Genomic DNA, 23,662 nt, shown 5'->3' on the forward strand with positions numbered 1-23,662 from the left:
TTCTTCATATTAGAAAGCTGTTTAAAGCACAAAGAACTAACCTCATAGGCAAAGAACCCTCACCAAAGCCAACCACTGCGCCGCTTTGAGAATTTGTAATGAAGATGTGTAGTAATACATGAGTATCACAAACAGTTATGCCATGAACACCTGAAATATTTTAAAGTCACAATTTGTAAATTTTTGCCAAATTAATATGCGGACAAAATTTTGGATGATCCGCTGTGGCAACTCCTAACCGCAGCAGCCGAATGAAGAAGAAGAAGAAGAAGAAGAAGAAGAAGAAGAAGAAGAACAATGTGATAGATGACATTTTTAGGTTAACCTGTAATACCTTATTGACCTGCACGGGGCGCCACAGGAAAATCTACCAGCACATCGTTCTTTGCCAGCCAAAGGTTTTTCAAAGAAAACGATATGTATCTGTACACCCGTTTAACATCTAATTACATCATGGAAGACCGGCCCATGCCAGAAATACCTGTCTTAATAACAACTGGGTGTAGTAGCCCCTATCTAACACACATACGCCCAGAATCAATAAACAAGCAGTAGGTGTTTCTAATATGCATAAAACTTCATGGCACCGGGGAGAAACGTCCGTGATCAACAAAGATAAAGACTGTGCCGGATCCAAATCCAGGCTGGTGCCACTATGGTTCTTGTCGCCTAAGAATATTTAACTTTGATATTTTTGTTACGCTCTTGTATTGACCGTGTAGCGTTCAAATCCTCCAACTCAGCTGAAATCGACCTTCCAGCACGCAGAGGCCACACCAAAGTCACTTCAGTTTGGAGTTTCCAGTCAGCCAAACACCCATCAATGCATTTCGAACCCTGCTGTTCCAATACAAGATTGTGGGGAGATAAAAGTGAGGAGCGCAACGGTAGGGGTGCAGAGGTATAGAGCGGGCTCACCGTGTAATGTCAAGGGTCCGGACATTTACATCGGAAAAAGAAAAAAGGGAACACTGTGATAAACGACACAGAGGATCGACCGTCCTCATAGATCAGCAAACAACTTCATTTAGAAATGTGCTTGGAAAATAGATGTTTTTTGGAATAATACACTCAATCAGACCATAATTAGGGGCTCTTAATAACAGAAATATTTTGAATATGGGAGAATTCTAAACGCATAATGTCAAATCCCCTAAGTGCAAATCAAGGTTGAGGTGGCTCTGCCTACACTCTTAAAATACTATTTTATGTTAAAGACACATTATTATTCTTTACTCTGGTGGTTCCTTGGACAACTATAGCTTGTCAAGCACCATTTAATTCTGGGAAGGGTTCATTGCATAAGATGATGTGCTTTGGGCTTTAACAAAATTCCTAATATGCAGAAAAAATCAGAACTCTTTAGGCTGTTCCTAGCAGGACACTAATAGAATAAGACAACCTAGGCTTAGTTTATGTATTTGTATACAGCGCGAGTTCTTTTAAAATCACGACCCATGGATATTTCAGAGATCTGTTACCATCTATACATGACTATACGGAGCGTGTTAAATAAATAAAGGTTCTTTCTGGAACCTTCATCTAGATGGGTTTATAAATGATTCCCCCAATGGGATCGTTGTGAACATCTTTATTTTTAAGAGTGTATAATTACAGCACTGCGATGGGTTGGCGCCCTGCCCAGGATTGGTTCCTGCCTTGCGCCCTGTGTTGGCTGGGATTGGCTCCAGCAGACCCCCGTGACCCTGTTTTTGAAATTAAGCGGGTTGGGAAATGGATGGATGGATAATTACAGCATCAGGATCAAGTAGAGAACAACGCTGTACGGGACAGTAGTGGCATAGATGCCGCATAAATCCGTTATAGCGCGAATTGTGAACACTGTTTAGTGGTCTCCTTTTAACTCGCATTGTAGCTTACCGATCAACGAGCAACATAAAGATGGAACAGCAATGCAGAACAGATGTTACTAATCATTCTGTCCATCCATCCATTTATTTCCAAACCCGCTTATTTTTGAGCAAGTAAACGGGGATCTTTTAGCCGATAGTCTTCCATACGCTTCATTTCAAATTGCTGCTTTCATGTTCACACGTTCACACGGCCATCTCCAAATCCGCAGGTAGCAGGTAGGAGTCCCTTGTTGACCTCGTAGTGACCTCTTGACGCCCCTCGATGATGAATGAACGCCTTTAATACATATGTGGATTTCCTTATCTAAGGCACAGACGTTTGGCTGAAAATAATATTCATAAAACTTAAATCACAGTTGCTATTCAGCGTAAAAAAAAATGTTCCAAGTGTGGCCTCTGAGGTTCTGGAACCTGAAAGTAATTCCTGCTTCCTGCTCACCCTGGTCGTTTGATCTGCGTCGCTCTGCAACATAAAAGTTGGTGTCTGCATTAAAGTGCGGCACATTTAACACCTCGAATTATTCAAGAAAAGAATTATACAGCGGTCATGAGAATAAAGGGATTCTTTAACATTTCCAGACTTTTTAAATAAGAGTGGCAAAATCAGGAAACCTTTTTAGATGACCGGTAAAACTGGTTTTGGATCATCATTTACTGTGATATTTATTTTAAGACTCCGGACCTGAGCTGGCACGAGCAATAGCATGCCATGAGCCTGTCCATGATGAAGATCCTTAAACTTATTACGAGCATAACATTCTGGACAAACCAGGAGCGGGGAGACAATGGCCAGCACTGAGCACGAGAGAGGATCAAACTTGAACGGGGCGCCATTGCATCTCAGTGCCCAAGCTGACACGCACTAGGCTACCACTGAAATGCAGCCTTTTATACATAAACTGTATATAGTTGCTGACAAAGACCAAATTCATTCTGGGCACTCTGGGCATATGGTTTTGATTCTTTGGACTTTGCAAACGTTCCTAATATAGGAACAAAACAGACATCTTAAATGTTTAGTGGGCTACCTAGCAGACAACTGACAGATCAGGAAAACCTGAACTTAGCTGGAGTTTTTGTATGCAGCAAGTGTCCTTTTAAAAGCATGAACTCATTGATATTTCACAAATCTGTTACCAATTGTTCATTTTTATTTATGAAATGTGTGTAAATAAATAAAGGTTCATTCTGAAACCTTCATTTGGATAGTTTGTTGGCATTGGTCGTAAAAACTGCTTTAGCACCGTTATTTCAAAGAGTGTTGAAAATGTGTGCATGCATACACACATATATGCACAAATTTACATACATTTATGTGCTTAGCAGATTCAAAGCAACCTACAAAGCATCTCACAAAAGAAGTATACATAATCGAGTAATATTAGGCTTGTGCCTATTTGTTCAGCAAGTGTAGTAGGATAGGTAACGAAAGTTGATTGCTACAAGCAAAAAGATATAATAACTAATAAATTTACAATCCTAGATTAACAATCAATAAAGAAATTAAGATTAATGTAACAAAAATCAACCATATATATATATATATATATATATATATATATATATATATATATATATATATATATATATATATATTATATATTTGACAGTGGAGTATTCAATTGCTTCTTAAATACTTTTGAGTGAGTCTGTGTTACGGATGGAGGTGGGAAGCTCATTCTACCATCTAGGAACTACACAGGAGGAGAGTCTGGATTAAGACTTGATACCACACAGAGGGCAGCATCACCAGACACTGTTCACTGGCAGACCTGAGTGGGCACGAAGGAGCATAGCGCCTCACCAGTGTTTCCATATATATATAGGTGCTGACTGACCCACTGAATGCTCTGTAGGTGAGGGATCTGAACTTAATCTGTGCTGCTATAGGGAGCCAATGTAATGACTGAAAGAGAGGAATGATGTGCCTGTTTAAGATGCTACAAGACATATATATATATATATATATATATATATATATATATATATATATATATATATATATATATATATATATATATATATATATATATACGCATACGTACATGCACACACACACATAAATAAATATGTATTCATACATACATATTTAATTTTTATGTACTGTATGTTATAAGATTATCAAAAAATGTTTGTGCCTATGTTATATTCTGTGCAGGGTTCAGTCCTTCAGTTCTTCTTTACAAGCTCATGAATGGGCATATATGGATTTTAAATTGTACACATTCGACCCTAAAAGAAATCCATTATCAACCTCCATTACAAAAAAATGTGGTGTTATATGTGCGCTGGCAAACTACGCTCTTAAAAATAACAGTTCTTTGGTTGTGTGGTTCCCCGTAGAACTATTGCTGACAAAGACCCATTTCATTCTGGGAGCTCTGAGCATATGCTTTTTATTATTTGGACTTTGTAAACGTTCCTAATATGGGAACAAAACAGACATCTTAAATATTTAGAGGGCTACCTAGCAGAATTCTGACAGATAAGGAACACTTGAATTTAGCCGGAGTTATTGTAGCAGCTAGTGTCCTTTAAAAAGCATGAACTCATTGATATTTCATAAATCTGTTACCATTTGTTCATTTTTATTTATCGAATGTGCTAAGTTTCTAAATAAATAGATCTTTCTGAAACCTTTATTTGGATGGTTTGTTTCGGTCCAAAAAAGTGTTTCCCTGTGGCATTGCTCTTAAGAACTGCTTTAGCACCATTATTTTAATGAGTGTTGAATACTTAGTGCCAGTGGCTGGCCTGTGTGTAGATAAGCGAAAATATACCAGAATGTCTGTTTTCTTCATGCGGTGAAGACGCCGATCCCGGGAGCACAGAGTGACAGACTGGAAGCAACTCTAACCTGTGACCAAGCAATCGGAAGGCACACTCACACACCTTTCCACAGTCATACAGTTTAGATTCATTTATCAAAGTAAGGAACTGCAGTACAGCAATGTCCCGTTAATGTTAAGCCAACACGATCTCTATCCGAAATCTGCGCTATTATTTGAACATGAATTGAGCAGACAGTCGGGATATTTATTTCTTTATTCCTTATTTATTTATTTATTTGAAACGTACATTTAGAAAGCGCAACTGTCTGCCACTGCGGATCTGGACCCCGTAGATATTTCTTCGGCATTACTTTCTTATTCTCACGTCAATATCACATACAGAAAGCCGCACAATCTTTGTTGACGACACTCTCACAGGTCCTTTGAAATGCATTTCCAGGTACTTCCGTTCGTCTTCCGTAACCACAGTGAGCCATTGAAAGGCACAAACGAGTGATCACAATGGCACTCTGCCTGAGAGATCATATGCAGTAGGTGAATAGTCATTCAACAGACCACACAGTGTGCATGAATACTCAACCCTACTCTCTCAGTTATCACTTTAGACCTTAGCTGAAAAGCTGACACTATCAACTATCATTAAATATAACGGAGACTGTCTGCAAATTCTTACTAGTGTGCTCACTAGTAAGTTAATGTATAAAGCAATTAGCCGAACTCCGAAGGACTTTGAGAATCGGCTTCTAAACAGCTTTAGCTCGAGCACATGCCGTACGGTGCTTAATAATATTAATAAGAGCATAATGCACTGACATAGCATTTCGTCTCTTTTCGCAACCCGCCCTTTCCATTGACGAGCCTCGTTTGGATTTTGTCATTCATATTTTAAGGATGGAATTCTGAAGGCAGAAGACTAACAGGAATGCAAGTCCCGTCGGCCACTGCACTCCATGTTGCGTGTGCTCATTTCTACTCTTTAATATTCACAAAGGTTTTCTAGCGATTGGTGGTGACGCCGTACTTCAGTTTCAACGTTACTGCCCTCTAGAGGTAAACTTGAAAACTGCGCGACCAAACCCTTGCGCTTAAACAGAAGCGATCCATTTTTGTTGCGGTCAATGAATCAAAGTATTTAATTTTGTGGCTGTTTAATTTGTTCTTTCTGCTCTGTCAGATAGTAGAGATTATCTATTTTGCGAGTAAATTATTTAAAATATTTTATGGACAGGGGCAGATTAGTAGGCTAATTTTCTTTTTTCACTTTACACTATTCTTTCTACATATTACTTGCTTTTTAATACAAACAAGTATAAATGGGAGCAAAGCATCTGGTGAGCAATTGATTCGCTGGTTATTCGCATCACATTATTAACTGGTAGTTGATTATTAAAAGAAGCAATTCAAATTGTGAACGCAGCTGTTTGTCGTTAAATACTCAACAAAGGTTTCACAACTATAAAAACCGAGGTAACATAATTAAGTCAAAATTTAACAGAAATAACTGGCTTCTAATTAGTTGCTTTCTTAAAATTCTCTCTAAAAATAAACACTGCAACAGGAGCCGATCGCTTCAAGACCACACATTATTGCTGTTAGCTTTTGAATCTCGATGTCTGCAGTAGCATTTAGATCAGATGTTCCGTCAAATTAACAAACTATATTTTTTCTGATTTTAGAACAGGGCTTTGTCCTTTGCGAAAAGGTAGGTAGACAGAGTCAAAGCAACTCTGTGCTTTCCCCCCCCAACACAGATGATTGTGCAGACAGCAGGACCCCAAAGCAGCAATGAGAAACCACTTTTGAAAATCAAGGTTTCCTAAAACACGCCGTGAAGACAGCGGCAGCATCCGTTCTGGATTGGTGTGGGGTTAGTAAAATGCTGCAAGTTGTTTCTTTAATGATTTATAACATTATAAGCATTGCCTTGTTTTAATTGAATCATTCATACATTGCAAATACTCAGCATCATATGCATATGGCACGTATTGACAATCTAAAAAGATCCCTTTGAAGTGTTAAATGCCCAATGGCAATTGCCTTACCATTGAGTTTTTGAATGCCCGGTACAAGGAAGTAACAAGCTTGACAAGCTGCATTGTGTTCGTCCTGACAGTCGGAGAAAATCTCTCCTGCCTAGAACTTTATCAGCTCCGTTTGGGGAAAAGTAACATAACTGATGCTGATCATATTCTAATGATATCAATAATGTACAGTGGAATGCCTAAAACATGGCAGAGCGAGGCTAGGGATGAGAGAGGAAGCAGGTCACATTGTCTGTTTGTCTATCCTTCCACTGGAAACCTGCCACCCACAGCCCCCCTAGATGTAAGTGAAATCTGGGTACACTGGGAACTGTGAGGCAGCAGTGTCACAAATACAAATCTTGCTGGTTCCAGAGCTCACATTAGCTGACTGATCACGGCAGAAGTCCAAACCTGCTGTTCAAGTAATGGCCTTTTTGGTATATAAAACAGTAGCTTAAAAACGATAAATAAGACCAGTGCTGCAAGATCTTTGTTCCAAAGACACAAGGAGGTAGCAGCTCTTGTAACACCAAATGACCTGAAAAAATAACTTGAAGCAATGGAGAATCTCAGTTTTCCTGCACTTAAAAATACTGCACTAATTGTCAATATCCGGGGTAAACCAATATCAGATGTATTCTGGCAGGATTAACCCTTTCAAAATGATCAAGAACCCTGCAGCCTGAAATGCTTTTACAACAAATGTTATTTGGTGGGGTTGTTGTTTTACATTGAGGTCCTTGCCAGTTGCGTTTTAGAACAGCCAAGATTGTGTGATGCAAAGGTTTATGGCGATCCTTCTGGTCTGAGCAAGTTAATTCCCATACGTATATAGTCGAATCACCCACAAAACTGAGAATTTGGCCACCTATTACTTTTAAAAAGTAATTTTCTATACAACATTGAATCATAATGGATTTAATGCGACTTTTTTGGCATTGATCAGCAGAAAAAAAAGGACTCAATGTCAAAGTGAAAACAAACCTCTGTAAAGTGCTCACGTTAATTACTAGTATAAAACAAAAAATAATTAATTGCATAGGTATTTGTATGGGACAAATAAATCATCACTGGTGCAGCCAACTGGTTTTAGAATTCACACACTTCACTCAATGGAGTTTACCTGTCTAAAGTCAAAGGGCTTCTGTAGTGTAACTCATTCCTGCATGTGGAAGGTCCAGCTTGTGGTGAGTTAGTCTCATGGTCTAACTTACACAATGAAGACAGAACAACACTCCAAGCAACCCCATGGAAACTGAATGAAAAACACAAAGTCAGAGGATGGAAACAAGACAATATCTAAGTCACTGAACATCACTTGGAGTCTAGTGAAATCACTCAATTAAAAAAATGGAAGGAGTTTAGCACAGTCTGGAGTAGGTCATGCACAAAAACTGAGCGATCTTGCAAAAAGAAAACTAGTGAGGGAGGCCACCGAGAAAGCTAGGAGAACACTGAAGGACTTTCAAGCCACAATGCCTCAGGTTAGAGAGACTGTGCAGACAACAACAATTCTCCGGGTGCTTCACCATCTTTATGGAAAAATGACAAAGAGAAAGTCACTGCTTAAAAGGGCAACACACGGTTTGCCAGAAAGCAGTTGGGAAAAATCAGAAGGTTTTATGTTCTGATATAAGCTAAACACTGAACATCATCAAAAACGCACCATCCCCACTATGAAACGTGGTGGCAGCATTGGGCTGTTGGGGTACTTCTCTTCAGCAGGTCCTGGAAGACGTGTGATGGGGAAAAGGGGAAAATAAATGCAGCAAAGTACAAGGAAATGCTGGAGTAAAACCTGATGCAGTCTGCAAGAAATCCGTGCCTTGGTAGAAGATTTATTTTCCAGGAAGACAACAACCTTGAACATAAAACCAAAATTACACAGGAATGGTGTAAAAACAACATCATTAATGTCTTGGAATGGTACAAAATCTCAGTCCAAAGGGGAATTTGTGGCTGCAGTTGAAAAAGGCTGTTCACACATGATCCCCATGTAAACTGACAAAGATGGAGCAGTTTAATAAGAAGAATGGGGAAAAACAGCAATGTCCAGTAGTGCAAAGCTGACAGAGACCTGTGGACACAGACATAAGGCTCTCATGGCTTCCAACGGTGTATCTACTAAATGTGGAATTGAATACTTGTGTTTTATATTTATAGTTTGATCACTCTGCAGAGGTCTGTTTTCACTTTCACATTAAAGAGAATTTTTTTTTTTTATCAACGACAAAAAATTAAATTCACTGCGATTTAGAATTATATAATAAACGTGAAAACTGATTGAATACTTTTTATAGATACCACATATAGTCAAAAATATGTATCTCAGCTTTTACATTGAAATTAATATTAGTGAATGAAATACAAACCTTGATAATTAAAAAAATTTATTTTTGGTTGTGCACATATAAAGTTAGTTAAGTTATAAAAAAAAACAAAAAAAAAAAAACCCAGACTAAAAAGCATCTGACAGAAAAAAAAAAAAAAAGACCAACCATAGACACACACACACACACACACTCAGACATAATTGTTCATGACATTAGCTGTGAGACAAATGGAGTAATAAACTGCAGAGAAATGTGTTCTCTGTAGAAGTGTTGAAAGTGTTTCCTCTGGGGTATCGAGCACCTTTAATAAGGAGCCATTTATAAAGCAGACAAGTTTCTTTGTGACACAAATGCTAAACCTGTGCTAGCTACAAATACAAAACAAATTGATTTCTTTCTTTCTTTTTCTTTCTGCCACCTAAAGATTTAGACAGAATTTTGTCTGATGACATGAGGGAGCTCACCCTCCCTCTGGATAGGACTGCTTTTCAGGATCACTAGTTTTTTTCCCCCCAATAGAATAAAAAAGTATCTTTCAATAGATATTAATATTTACAGCCTTCTTAATGCCTGGAGTAATGGGGTCAGAAAGTTCAGACATTTTCTTGTGGCAGCTGGATGGTACAATTGTGCATTTAGATACAGTTCACAATTCTAAGGCCTAGCTGCATGACACTTAACAGACATTATCATTACTCATAACCAGTTGTCTCTTTAAATTATGAAATCATCAGATGCACACCTCTAGAAACAGAAAAATAATAAATTAGGCTTTCTTTCATACAAAATAGATTTGTTTTCTATACATTATTATTTTGAAACAAATGCAGTCCTTTAAAAGTTTAGCATTCTGTTCACTAGGTGGATGAACACTGGAGTTTGTGCTAGAGGCAGACAGGCAATCTCCTCAGGAATCACAGGCACCAGAAGATCCCATGGGGTCAGAACACTGTGAAATGCAACACGTGCATTACTTTGATTGGAAACCAAGACAGAAGATGAAAGAAATCAGGTTACAGGGTTATTTGGGACAAGGAGATAATGGACACCCCACACATGTATGCTTTTGGCAGTGTTTCAAAAAATGACTCTTTTGCAATAATAATAAAAAAATATTTTACATGCTACAAAATATCAGGTATACAAGAGCTGGGCACAAACTGGGTTGGCAAGAAGTGGTTTTCATGTTTGTGCAAAGAGTACTCCTTTCACGCTTTGCCAAAGAGGAGTGTGATGTTATCTGCCTTGCACTAAAGCTGTAACAGCCTCGTCCTTCACAGTGTCAATATCAGCTGGATCCTGAATACTGAATGTAAATGCAGAGGACAATAAAGAGAACAGTCAAATGGGAAATCACTGAAATAAGGTCAGCAATTGTACTTCTTAGTAGTGTCAAGTACCAAAAGGCCTAGGACATTAACAGTTTGTGTTTTACCATGACAGTTTTGGTCCAGCTTGCCAGTTTTATCAATCATGTGCAACTAACTGTCATGGTTTTCCAGTTCATTGGATGTACAAGCCAAAGTCCTTAAGCTGCCTTCCTCAGTGGGCTCCACTACTCCAAGCTCCACATCATGGATTTCCACATCAAAGGGTGAGGGGCCATTAGGTTGAGAGCTACCACAGCAGACACATTCCTAAAACAAGACAAAAGTCAAAAGCATGATTAGAAACCTTGCTTCACAAGGATTTCACACATATCTTTGCATATGCCTGGGGAAGCAGCAAACAAATATCAGCGAGGGCATATTCAAATCCTGTCTTGTCAAGACATGGTGTGGAGAAGGAAAAAAAAACCAAAAAACACACACAGTCAATCTCAATAGCAAGATAAATTAAGTGGTGCAGGAGGACACACCAGCACACATAAGCTGACACAGAAGATAACCGACTTAATTTGCCATTTGTCTTTTTCTCAAATGATCATCTTCACAGACTACCAGATTCAACACCTCTATTTTTTTCATGGCAAATTTCAGATTATTTGTATCTTAATACTGTTCAGTTCCTTAATACACTCTAAAAGACAGAGAAACAGCTCAGTTGATTAATGATTTGATCTGGGCGCTTGCTGTAGCATCTAAAACAATAATAAGCCCAACGTACATTAGGCCTATGTCACATTACACATCTTTTCCAGCCATTTCAAGTTGAAGGTTTCATTTACATAACCTGAGATCGGGGTCCCCAACAGATTTTCATTCTAACCCTTTTCTTAATTAGTGTTGATCTGCTCAGGTCCACAAAATAGTAGACCAGAGCTCTTAGAAAAGAGAAAATCCACAATTTCAGAAATGTCTGCTGTTACACAATGAGCTCAGCAACAAGCCATGGAATAAGAGAACGAGTTTAATTAACAACAAGACTCAGTGCCTGATTGAGCAATGGTTTGGAGTGAAATTGGTTGGAGTTTGAGACCCTGACTTAGTTGGTCTTCTATTGGTTCCCTCACTTCACATTTCATTTCTGTTTGGGTGCTTTTGAAGGAAAGCCATGAAGAAATTCAGAGGAACAAATCCTAAAAAACAACTCAATTAAAGTGAATTCACAAGAAGTTAAATTAGCAGCAAAGACAGGTCACTAATTAAGAAAAGGGTTAGAATGAAAACCTGCAGCCACTGGGGTCCTCCAGGACCGGAGTTGGGGAACCCTGCCTTGGACGGATGGTGGTGTGCTCCAGTGAAGCTGGTCAATTAATGTGACATACCCAGTGACTAAATAGAACTAGTCTGAGACTCGCTCCAAGAAAGTCAAGCAGGTTTGATTTTGTCTCTCGTTATAGGGGCGGGCTCTGTGAGCTGAATGAATGCTCATCTTAAAGTCCAATTGATATAATGGAGTGAGCAGAAGTAAGGAATGTAGGGGTTTTGGACCTCACAAGCAGAAGAGAAGCTCACATGTATTGTGTTTTATGTACCACAGCAGAAAAGACGAAAAAAGGGCAGTTACTGCCCTAGTAAGTTAAGTAAGTCCAACAGTCTTATGGACTTGGTCATATAAATTCAATGTTGGGCTGCCTTCTGTACGGAAATCCATACAACAAATGCCATTAACCATACAAGTCATTTCAAGACTTCTTGTAGTAGTCCGACTTTCCTCATAAATGCACAAGCAAATAAATGAATGTGAGTCATGGCATGGAAAGGAATCTTATTGAAAATGTTAGGCTATGTTTGGCAGCCTGAACAGATTTCTGAGACTCAAGACAGCAACTGCTGCTTTGGCCAAAGAGGAGGTAATTAAACCTGCAGAGATTCTATTATGAATCTGTCACTTATGTGGCACAAGATCACATTATTTACATGAAGAGAACCACCTCAAAAGGTGATATTACTAAAGCCATACAGAACTGTGTGTCAGTCATGCAGAAGCTTTTGTGTCCACATTCCCGATTCAGGAACATGTGATTTTCTCAGGCCTAAGGAAGGGATTTTATCCTGAATTTCCAATTTTTTACCTTCTGTTTTTCCTTTTCTTGATTTTCAGGTCTAAATAAGACTTGATGAGATCTGTGTGTACATATTATGTAGGCAACATTTAATTCTAAAATTTCAATTTAATTCCAGCACTATAGATAGCATATTCCTGCTTTTGCAGATTGGCTAAGTTTACATCTCATCAGGAAAAAAAAAGTATCATGGGCATAAACTTAGCACTTACTGCAGAACAGAAAGAGTAAACACTTCTTGCAACATACCTTAATATCGATAGCTTTTGGTAAACCACTTTTCTTTATCCAGGGGTGAACCTCCACCAGCTCCTTCTTCTGTTCTTCTGTAAACTTCGGCTGGGATTTTTGCATCTGTTTCAGTTTTTCCTTGTCTTGTTTAAGAACAGTATCTATCTCTCTATATTTCACAAAAAAATGAGAATAAAAAAATTGAAAATATAGCAAGTATTGAGAGAATCAGCACAATCAAAAGCATCCAAAAGCACTTCTAGATATTTTAAATATGCATATTTTGTTTCTTTAATAAATAAAATAAAGATTATAAATTTTAAACCCAGTTCAGTTCACAATTAACATTGAACCCAAAAATTTGGTTAAACATATAAAGAAGTTTAAAAACTGAACCACATGTTGAGGTGTAGCATAACAGACTTGCAGCTATTTAAACACTTAGATGGTGAGCAAATATATCAGCACTTAGGATGTCTGCAGCAGATGTCATGCAGTGAGCAAAAATATAGTTGTCAATTTAGTGACCCCAAACTATGTGCAAAAATAGAGTAACTCTTATATAAAAGATTGAGGACACTGCACACTTCCAAAAAAAAAAAAAAACCTTGTAAATTATTTCCTGACTGTTAAAAACAAATTCTATATATCTTAGTTACTTACCCAGTAGACTGACAAAAATCATTCTAAGCAAATAAAAGTCCATTAGCTACTTCTCATTTAAGACAGAAAAAAAAAATCAGTACAGAACACACTGGAAAATACTTGTCCACAAGAGCAAAAAAAAGCCCCAAATATTATCATAAGCAGCATATGTAGCAAGAGTCTAATGTGGTGCATATTTGACTAAAATTTGTATAAAATTCATTTAGTACAGCTTCGAGTGTAGTTTAACCTAAATAAAAATAAAGATTATTCATCTGGGAAAGAATCTTACCGAGATGGTAACTGGTAAGTCATCATTACAGATTCATCTGTGTTGGCCATTAGAAGCCACATTGGATCCTGGAGCACATACTTAATGAAATGCTTGCTTTGCTCTTCTTCCAGGTCAGACCGAAGTTTAGGCTTGTGCTCATTTTCAGAAGAATCTATGCTGCCAAAGTACTTGCTGGTATTGCTTGTCTGACTGCTCCCTGAACAGGACAAAAGTACAAATTAATATATTTGTATTAAGTTGTGCTGTGCAGCCATTTTTACCAGAGAGCTTCAGAAGTCATTAAAATAAAAGTAAGCAAATTTGGGCATGTTGTTCTGGCCACGTAAGGCCCCTTACACCATTCTCGATTCCTTACAATTACTAATTTCTGACAACTTTTTTTAGGAGTGAATTCTACTTTTACGAGAGTTCATTCTGCTTATTTTGATTGCAAAATACTCCTTAAGCTTCTGCAAGAATTTGGACGTGTTAACCAAAAAAGATTCAGAACTTTTAACTGCCAGATTTCCTGCGGCTCAGAGATAACAAGCACAGTTTATAACCAATAATTTGTAATGTACTTTGACCTTCTGATCTTCAATGCCACCCCTAACAAAAAAATGGGAATGAGAAAAATATACTATTTAAAATAGGTGCGTTTTTGTGACATTGCATGCAAATTAACAATGCAGTCACTCTTTAGACACCTGTCATTTTCAAATTATTTTGGAACTTCAGAGGTCTATTTTGTTTGAAATTGTGGAAAAAATGAGTGTTACATGAGCAGGGCCCTGTGGTTCAGCTACTGTGATGTTTCTTTGGTAAAATCTTGTTCCCTACATTCCCACATTTTTAATTTTCCATAGAAATGACAGACCTAAAGAGAGTGGATGCACAGGCTGAAATATAAATGATGGCTACCTGTAGCACTGCCTGATAAGCCATTAGAACCCGAGCCCAAAGACCCTGAAGCCGCAGAACCTCCACTTCCAGAGGCAGCTGAACCAGTGCCTGATTGAGAATCCTCTTGCATCAAGATGTCAAGAAAGTCACTGGAGGAAGAGTGAGTGTCACTGTTTTGACATTCACCAAGTGAGACAACCTAAACAAAGAAACAATACAGATATTTAGGACCACAAGAGGTATTTGGAATGGTTCTATTTGTCACTGATCCCTCTATAAAAATGTTGTCTGCTATGTTATCCAATTCCCATCTTTCATTTTTTGGAAGCCCACTCATTTTTTTCATTTTTAAAGGAATGGCTTTTTAATCACACAGCATTGTCCATTTAAATAAGTGATGCAGATTAAATTATTAAGAGAATGCTTTTATGGAAAGAAGGCTGGACTTTGTTTGTGGGTATGTGAAACCATCTAAAAAGATAAAGAATTCTAGCAAATCTATTATAAAAGAGGGCTGCATACCAGATCAGTGTCCTTGCTTGCATCTGCTCTTGTTGAAATAGACGCCCTCCTGTCCCCCAAAGGTCCAGATGTGCCAATTTCTTGCCGTTCTACGGATTTTGGAGTCTCTTCTAATTGTAGAAGATTCAGCTGCAAAGGAGAGCTACACCGTGACTGGAATAAAGGTGGGGAGGCATGATCTCGGGCTCCAGGTGAAAGTGGGGTTGAAGAACGAGACAGTCCATCTCGCTGATCAGGAGCAGGGCTTTTCTCAGTTTCTGCCACTGTACCAAAATTAAAAGATGGTCCTGGAAACTGGCTTTGATTCAAGAAAGCATTTTGAACAGGAAACTGAGGTTGCACTGGAAAGGCTGGTTGAGTAGGGAAAGAAGTCTGTGTCTGGAATGTTGGCTGTCCTGTGAAAAATGGCTGGATTGGTTGTCCAAAATTATTCACCTGAGGAAACACATAATTTGGGAGAACAAAAGCAACCATGGGTGTAACTATAGGAGCAGAGTATGCTGGCTGTTGCATTGGCATATGAATGTCTTGGCCATTTTGCCCATCTCTGAAGCCAGGTGCTAAGGGATCTTTAACAGGGGGTGCTGCTGCTCCAGGAGGCCCAGTGCCTGGTGCTGGGAAGACTGGCACGGAGTATGCTGGCATGACTGGCAGAAATGGCACTGCTGGAAAGCTGGATTGTGAAGTGTCTGAAGGTGACCACGACGTGTGATTGAGACTCATAAGGGGGGTTCTTTGTGGGGGCTGGAGCTTTTGAGAGGTGGTGCTGTCAGAAGACTCATGCTGTTTAACTCTCTTGCTTTTTGTTTTCTTGTTTCTTCCACTCTTTTTAAAGACTGGTACTGCACCATGCACTCCTTGCTTTGGAGTACGGAGACCTAAGTGATCCAGAAAGAAACTGAGATTAAAATTAACAGACAAAGCATGAAATTCACAGAAAATATAGATAAGTGTTCAACTTGCAGAAATGCAATAGCTTATTTCTTTGCCAAAAATTAAGCATAAGCCGCCAAAAAAAGCTGAAAAGGAAAGTAGGGAACAAATGCTGAATTTTATGTTTATTAAAGCTGGCCTGCAAAATTCACTTCACACTAACATTTCTCACCTTCTCTATACTGTCCCTTATGTCTCTCCTGCAAATAAAAACTACATGGCGATTTAAACATTCGGATGCCACGTAGCTCCTTAAACTTGTTTAGGAAGGTCTGCTCCTCCTTCTGTGTGTGGGCTGCCAGCACTTCTTTGGTTAGCCCAAGCACCTTGAATGCTTCCTTCTCTTGACTCACAGGTGCAGCTGCTGGTAACTGCTGACTTTCCATTTGTTCAGTAGCACTTGGACATTCTTCAATAATTTCTACAAAGTGAAAAGAAACAAAAAATACTCAAGAAAGGGGTCTCTTCATGTTATCAGAATAGCTATTTGTATTGGTAGGACTTTACAAAGTGGTTTCTTTACACTGTAATGGAAATACATTTTGGTCACTGAAGTAATTTTACCCCCTCTTGTGGCTGATGAGCATATTACTGCTTTAGTACTTAGAAGCACCCAATTCATTTCATCTTATTAGGCTCTTAAACTGAAAACCCAAAACACACGTGGCTTCCTGTTTTTATGTATTTATTGCATGTGTTGTGACCATAGCTTTGTGCCTGCACTAAATCCACCAAAACAACTTCATTGTATAAGCACTTTCAGCGAATACATGCAATTACAATTTTTACACCTAAGTAAGGCTAACAATTTCCAATTCAGCCACCTCTTTATGTAATGATATGAAGTGCCATTCATTTCTAAGTTAACAACAGTTACGAAACAGCAAGTTACTCCTTAGTATGAAAGCAAAATCAGTAAAAACATTTTTACCTGACTCAGGCTGTGGCTTTTTATCACCAACATGAACAATAGTGCTGCTGTAACTGCAAAGGCTGGTAAAAGAAACCACACTTTCAGCTTTGCTGGGGAGAGCCAATGGTGCCAAGGAAGGACCAACTACTCCTCCTCCAGGGTCTTTATTGGGTGCCTTCACAAACTCCGGATCTAACTTGTCGGCTAAAATCAGGGTTTCTTCTGTGGTAGAGAAGTAACAACAGAGAAATGGAATTTGGCTTCACAGAGCAATCATACTTTAGCCAGCAATTAAGACAATGTTACACGTGTCCAGCTGTGTAAACTGTAGCATTCTGAGGGAGGTCTACAGTCATCATTGCTGCACCTCCCAACTTGAGTGAATAGATACATAAGCTTTTCGATAATGCATTTTTTCCATGACCATTTATTCCAGTACCTTTTACTATTTAAAACATTTTAATTTCAAACATTAAACTCATTACACTCCAAGAAGAAATGCACATGAGTAATGTAAACAACTAAAAATTGTTCAGAAAAAAATAATTAAATGATAAAAAAGAAACAGGGAATAGTAATATAAATGTGTTCACAAAAATCAACAATTAGAAGAAGATTCATATATCTATGCCAGTGACAGAATGTAGAATGATAGAACCAGTGAGCTCACTGGTAAAAGGTACAAAGTCACAAACAAAATGTACTCATTAATGTGACATCAAGAGGAGGTTTACAGATCTGCACTTCCTGGCTGGACCATCATTGTTGCATCATTTTTTTTCCTGTAAACTGCAATATAAAAACTTTTTTTGCCATTCCTGTTCTGATAATTGTTATGTATTATACAAGGAGTTCTTATGTTCTTAGTCTTCACATTAGGGTTGTCACATATGCCAGTATTTGTGATTCCAATGTTTCATAATTCCTTTGTTTCAATTTTCTTCCTGAAGTATACATGTATAGCTAAGTCCCAGTTTACACTTTCTGAAACATCCAAACATTAATTGCTTATGGACTGCACAACTTAAAAAGAAGAATGTACTGTATATGAAAATCCCCAACTGTTACCCAAAAGAGACATGTACAACTTGACAAACCATCTGCTCTCCTGCCGACTCTTCAGCTATACTGGCTATCAAAACTCAGGCATGTAAGAATGCTGGTTTGGGACCGACTTTATTATTGTGTTCTTTAAACATTTTCCTCTACAGTTTATTGATCTTTTACTTTCCTACAAAATCACTCAAATGTATCTTATGTTTATTTATTTATTATTAAGCATCATGGTTACACAATAGTTAGTGCACTGTTCTCATAAACTTTGCATTGTGGGGTCAAATTTCACACCTAGTTATCTCTGTGGCCTTTACACATTCTCCCTGTGCTCATGTGTGTTTTCTGAGCATATCTGGATTTTCTTCCAGTTTTGCATTGTTAGAACGATCAACTAAAAGTTTGAATATTCAACTATAAAACATATTTAAATGTCTGAAATTCAGATATGAACGTAACAGACATAATTCAAATCTTATTTTCAAAAACTGTTAGGGCTGGCTCTAACTTTCCATATCAGGAAGGCTGTACCCATATATATATATATATATATATATATATATATATATATATATATATATATATATATATATATATATATATATATATATATATATATATATATATATATATATATATATATATATATATATATATGGTTGGTTGTTTCATATTAAGTGAATTTACTTGAAATTGAATTCAATTAGATGCCAATAAATGATACAATAATATGAAATTTCACATAGACAAGAAGGGATGGCTAGCATACCATTCTGGCACCCTCATAATCTAGTTTAGGCTCATGCAAGGTCAGAGCCTACCCCAGTAGAAGTTGGAACAAAGTAAGAAGAAACCCTAGATAGAGTGCCAGCCCAATACAGAGTCGACCCACGCACATACTGATACTCAAACTTGCACTCAGGACTAAATCAGAGTACAAATATGCCCCTGATGAACACAGAGACAAATCATATGGACTGACAAAATAGTTTACTCTTTTTCAGAAAGGAAGTGTGATATAACAGTTTCTACCAGAAGAGTTCGATTTTCTTTTTCTTGCCAGAAAGGATTTTTTTTTTGCAAGTAGTGTTTCTGCATTATTTGGCCTATTAAAGATTGATTTATATTTCAGAAGAAAAAAAAAAACTGAGAGAAACACAATAAAAAAAGATTTAAAAAATTGATGACATTATGTATACAGAAAAGACTGAAATTAAAGATATTGAAAGAAGATTAATTGCTCAAGTTGTTGTGGAGCAAGTACTGGATGAGAACAGGAACAGAAAATTAATTATATACATTTAAAGATGACCTAATGAGAGAAGACTATGCTAGTAAATGTGTACTGTGTGTTTTATTTGAGATTTCTCAATGGAAAAACTGAACTTACTCAACAAATTACTTCGAAGAATAAGTGTGTCAAATTTCGGCAAAATCAGTTCACAAGGCAAAATAGAGAATAGAATACTTAAATACAGAAAGTTTCTTGTGGAAAAGGAGAACAAGCACACTAAATCCAAAAAATGAATGCAATTAATAAACACATCAAAGTTCAGTTGAATGATTTGAAAACAATGCTGAACTTGGGGGAAAAAAAAAAAAAAAAGACTTCACTGAGCACTAGTGGAGACCTTTGTAAGTCGCTTTCGATAAAAGCACCTACTAAGCAAATAAATTTAAATGTGCTGAGAAAAATAATCAATGCTACAAAAAAGGCACTCTGGAAGTGCTGCGTATAAACAGCAAACAGAAAAAGATTTGTGGAAAAAACAGCCCTTGTTCTCAGAAGTAAATCAGACTGACCAGTGGAAAATTATAAAAAGTGGGTAACGAAGAAAAGGTAGAAAGAGGAGAGAATAATCCACCCATAGGAATTAAAGGAAAATAGGCAAACAATTTTCTCATATCAGTGAAACAGCGTTTGTGTCCCTAAATTGTCACCTGATGCTCAAGACTGAACTGAAATAAGTGGGTTAAAATGCTTGGATAGGTAAATACAATGTTTAAAAGCACTCAGGAAGTTGTTACTCTGAAATGGTGTCAACTTAAGAATAAAGAAACTCCAGTAAATCTTTAAGAATTACAATACCTTGAGTAATTTGCATTGGGTCGCTGGCAGTTTTCATCTTATCATCATCAGAGATTGATGAAGCAGTGTTTGAAGATGACTGACATTTTCTTTTGACAGTGGCAGGAATGTTACAGCTCTCCAAATACCTGTGGTTAGAACATTAATTTTTTTAATGAGCTTTGTGACACATACTAGTATGTATTCACATGTATTTTTCAGGTTTTTCATCAACTGAATTCAATCAATTTTCACTTCTAAAGAAATTTTGGATAACAAAACTGACAACCATAAAGACTTTAGTATTTTAACAGAGTAAGACAAATGTCATAAGATGCAGACCCCTGAACTGGAAACATTTTTGACCTGACATAGTGACTCATATTTAGCATTTTTGTAATAAAGTGATGCTTGCAGGAAACCTACCCAAGTTGTTCGACTGTCTGACTAAAACTAATCAATTACCATAACAGCAGATTTTCATCTAATGTGCAGTGGCACTGCATGGACTACATTCTTTGTCCAAACAATTAAGACTGGTAATTATTGTAAGTGCAGAATGAATACTTTGCCAATGAAATGTGTAATTTTACAACATGCTAATAAATAGTAATGTAAAACAATTAGTCAAATGAGATTCAAACAATCTAGAAGGCAATACAATCACCTGAGCAGGATATATATACTTGTGTGCCTCAGGTAAACACATAGTGCTCCAAGTCAACTTACACTTCACAAACCTAGACTATGAGGAGGTGTGAAACAGAGATCTAAAATTTACTCCAATCATAACTGGAGATAAAAACTAACCAAACCTCACCCTAAACAGCCATCTCTGGTAATAAGGATTGCATTCCTTCACTAATACAGATTGTTGCCCTAATCTTAGTCATCTTCTTTCTTTTATTTAACTCACTACTGGCTGTATTTCACTTTATTGTACGTTTTAATGTAAAGCACTTTGGCTACAGCATTACTGATGTTGTTTCAAATGTGCTCTATAAATAAATTACCACTGACATTTCTTTTGTTTGCAAAGATTCTCTTCTTGGCCTCATTGGAATGATTACAAATATGTAACAGAATATGAAGCAGCTAAGTGTAAGGATGTGAATCAGAATTTCCAAAGCCAAGCCCTTTCTACACAGTTGGGGAAAGTTGCTTTAAGTAAAATTAAAGTACTTTAGGGTCTTGATCAAAAGGTAGGGTAGTGACAACTGTGATACCAATCAAAGGATTAGTGCAGAAGCAGCGATTCCGTAGGATGTGTACAATACTTTTGGTGGTGAAACACCTGCAAGCTTCTTAGATGAGATTATTGATTTACAGCTCAGTCCATATTCACATGCCATATCTACCTATGGTCAGGAATTTGTTACTTGACCAAAGAATGAAACAAGGAATGAAACTGCAATTAAAGGCACAATTCAATCAGTCACAGAGTCCTTGGAGTCAACTGCTGCTCCTTCACCCCAAGAGAAACCAGGGTGTATGATTTAGGTATTTAGCTAGGATACCTAAGTGACAAATTTAAATGGGAAGGGAGACAGGGACATACCTAAGGCAGTATTATAATTTTCAGTTACATGGCAGCTGACAGGGGTTTCATAGAATAAGCTGGAGAATGTTGGAGAAGTTAAAAATTACCCCTGTGACTTTCATTAGGACAAGAAGATAGAAAGTGAAATGAAAATTACAAACCTGATAACACTGTCAAGACAGCTGATCTGCTGGTACGAGTAAACAGGCTGTTCCTTGCAACTTATCTCTTCATTTGCCAAGTTTTTTTCTGCACTGCTGGATGTGCCCTCTTTTCCAGTGGACACAAGAGAATCCTTTGCTTTTAAATTTAAATCTTTATGAGCCTCACCTAAAAAAATAAAACAAGGCAATAAATTGCAAGTAAAGGTGGGGTGGGGGTTTGGTTGGACCTGGGTCAAATATAAGCTGACGACAATGGCACGGGGTACAGTTATGCACTAGTACCACAGAGACAAGAAGTTAACTCACAAGGGGATGCTACAGTAATTGATAAATGGCCCCTGTATCCTGCCAAATAGCCATTTGAGTTTATTTAAGATTAAGAATTTCTACTATTATATCAGAATCCTGATACTGTACACTTGAGGAAACATTAAAACAAATGACTCCAAATAAGATGCCAGGGCATTCAATAAAGAGACTTAATGATAACTCAGAGTACATCACATTTCTATTAAAAATGATTATGACTGTTGATAGCTGTTTCAAAGTAGCTAAAAGTGGACTTTAACAAAACCACATACAGTATTATATCATTTCTAAAAAAACATGCAACACATAGAACTAGTCATAAAAAAAGTATGGTTCACGAAAGAACACTGAATTTTGATGAACTACTCATGACTTGACGTCACCAATAATTAACTTTCTTCTTTAGAACAAAATTCTGTGATGTTCAACACCTATATAGCAGCTGATTAAGAAAATGAATGATGGGTTACCTTAAAGAGATTTATTCTCTCTAACATACAGTAAATAAAACCAAGTAACATTTGTAATTACCTGAAAAATCATCTTTTTTTAATTCTGATTTGGATCTTGACTCAACAAAAACTTGCTGACCCTGGTTTTTCAGCATATGGACGCCTTTGCAAATTTCCTGAAATGTCCTCTGAAGTGAAAAGAGACAAAAAAAGTGTTACTCAATTAAACTTATTTTGAAAATAAAACACCAAATAAAAATAATACACAGGAATGAAATGTCCAGGAATAGATAAATTATTCTGTAAATGATTTTTGTGGTAACACATCTGTCAAGAGAGTAATCATTTAGATTTTAAAAGGTCTAACCAAGTTTGAATGAAATAAACTTTTATAACAGAAAACTGTCTACAAATTGCATTAAATCTGTTTAGAATACAGTGACAAAGACAAATACAATTTTTGCCAATGTACCTCATATTTTTGGTATTTACTGCTGCATACTACTTTCTTTTATTGTTAGCAAGTAAAACGCAAATGCAGAAAGTACTGAACTGTGGCTGCACAAAAGTCAAGTTAACATTTTAATTTAATAAAACTAAATGCTAAATTGTCTCTAAACTCAGCATGCTAGATAATACTTAATTCTGTGACACTATTTTTTTTCTATTTCAGTACTTACAGGCTTTGTTTTCTGTGAATCATCATTTAAGTTCCCATTGCTTTCACTTGACGAAGCCACACTCATTAAGTGCTCATGTGAACCATTGCTGCCTAAGCTTCCATAGCCACTGGAACCATTGTTATGCACTGGCTGCAAAGAAAGTACATTTATTTATAACTATACTACCTGCTCATCCATTAATTTTTTAACCCTCTTATTCATTTAAAGATCAAAGGAACCCAATGCCCATCTCGACTCTATATAGCACAAGGTGGGAACCAGTTTTAAATATATTTATAAAATAAAATCATTTGCTGTTTACACTAGCTGCATTAGTAAGCTTTTTATATAAATCATCTTGAAATGCAATATGTCAAATAAATTCCCTATTTGGCTGCTTTAATTCAAGCCTCTGCAAGAATAGGAAAATCCAATGGTGGAAACGTTAAGAACACAGACTCCTATTAGAGGATTTAGAAAAACTGATTGGATGATCACCCCCTCTACCGGTGGTGAAATGCT

At 37.2% G+C, this 23,662-nt stretch overlaps 1 protein-coding gene across 1 annotated transcript in view; it reads right to left on the reverse strand.

Moving 5' to 3' along the window:
* Window positions 1–10,098: 10,098 nt before the first annotated feature.
* Window positions 10,099–23,662, reverse strand: part of per2 (period circadian clock 2) — a 36,324-nt gene continuing 22,760 nt past the window's right edge. Inside the window, exons 13-23 of the mRNA XM_039755600.1 lie at window positions 23,159–23,290; window positions 22,558–22,666; window positions 21,715–21,883; window positions 20,035–20,162; window positions 16,911–17,114; window positions 16,152–16,400; window positions 15,047–15,924; window positions 14,543–14,723; window positions 13,640–13,838; window positions 12,721–12,871; window positions 10,099–10,660 (exon numbers count right to left, since the gene is read on the reverse strand). Of these exons, the coding sequence (XP_039611534.1) occupies window positions 10,505–10,660; window positions 12,721–12,871; window positions 13,640–13,838; window positions 14,543–14,723; window positions 15,047–15,924; window positions 16,152–16,400; window positions 16,911–17,114; window positions 20,035–20,162; window positions 21,715–21,883; window positions 22,558–22,666; window positions 23,159–23,290 (2,556 nt within the window). The 3' untranslated portion in view covers window positions 10,099–10,504. The remainder of the gene's footprint in view (window positions 10,661–12,720; window positions 12,872–13,639; window positions 13,839–14,542; window positions 14,724–15,046; window positions 15,925–16,151; window positions 16,401–16,910; window positions 17,115–20,034; window positions 20,163–21,714; window positions 21,884–22,557; window positions 22,667–23,158; window positions 23,291–23,662) is intronic.

This window comes from Polypterus senegalus, chromosome 1 (genome assembly GCF_016835505.1).
Source record: "Polypterus senegalus isolate Bchr_013 chromosome 1, ASM1683550v1, whole genome shotgun sequence".
In the NCBI taxonomy this organism is placed as follows: domain Eukaryota; kingdom Metazoa; phylum Chordata; class Cladistia; order Polypteriformes; family Polypteridae; genus Polypterus; species Polypterus senegalus.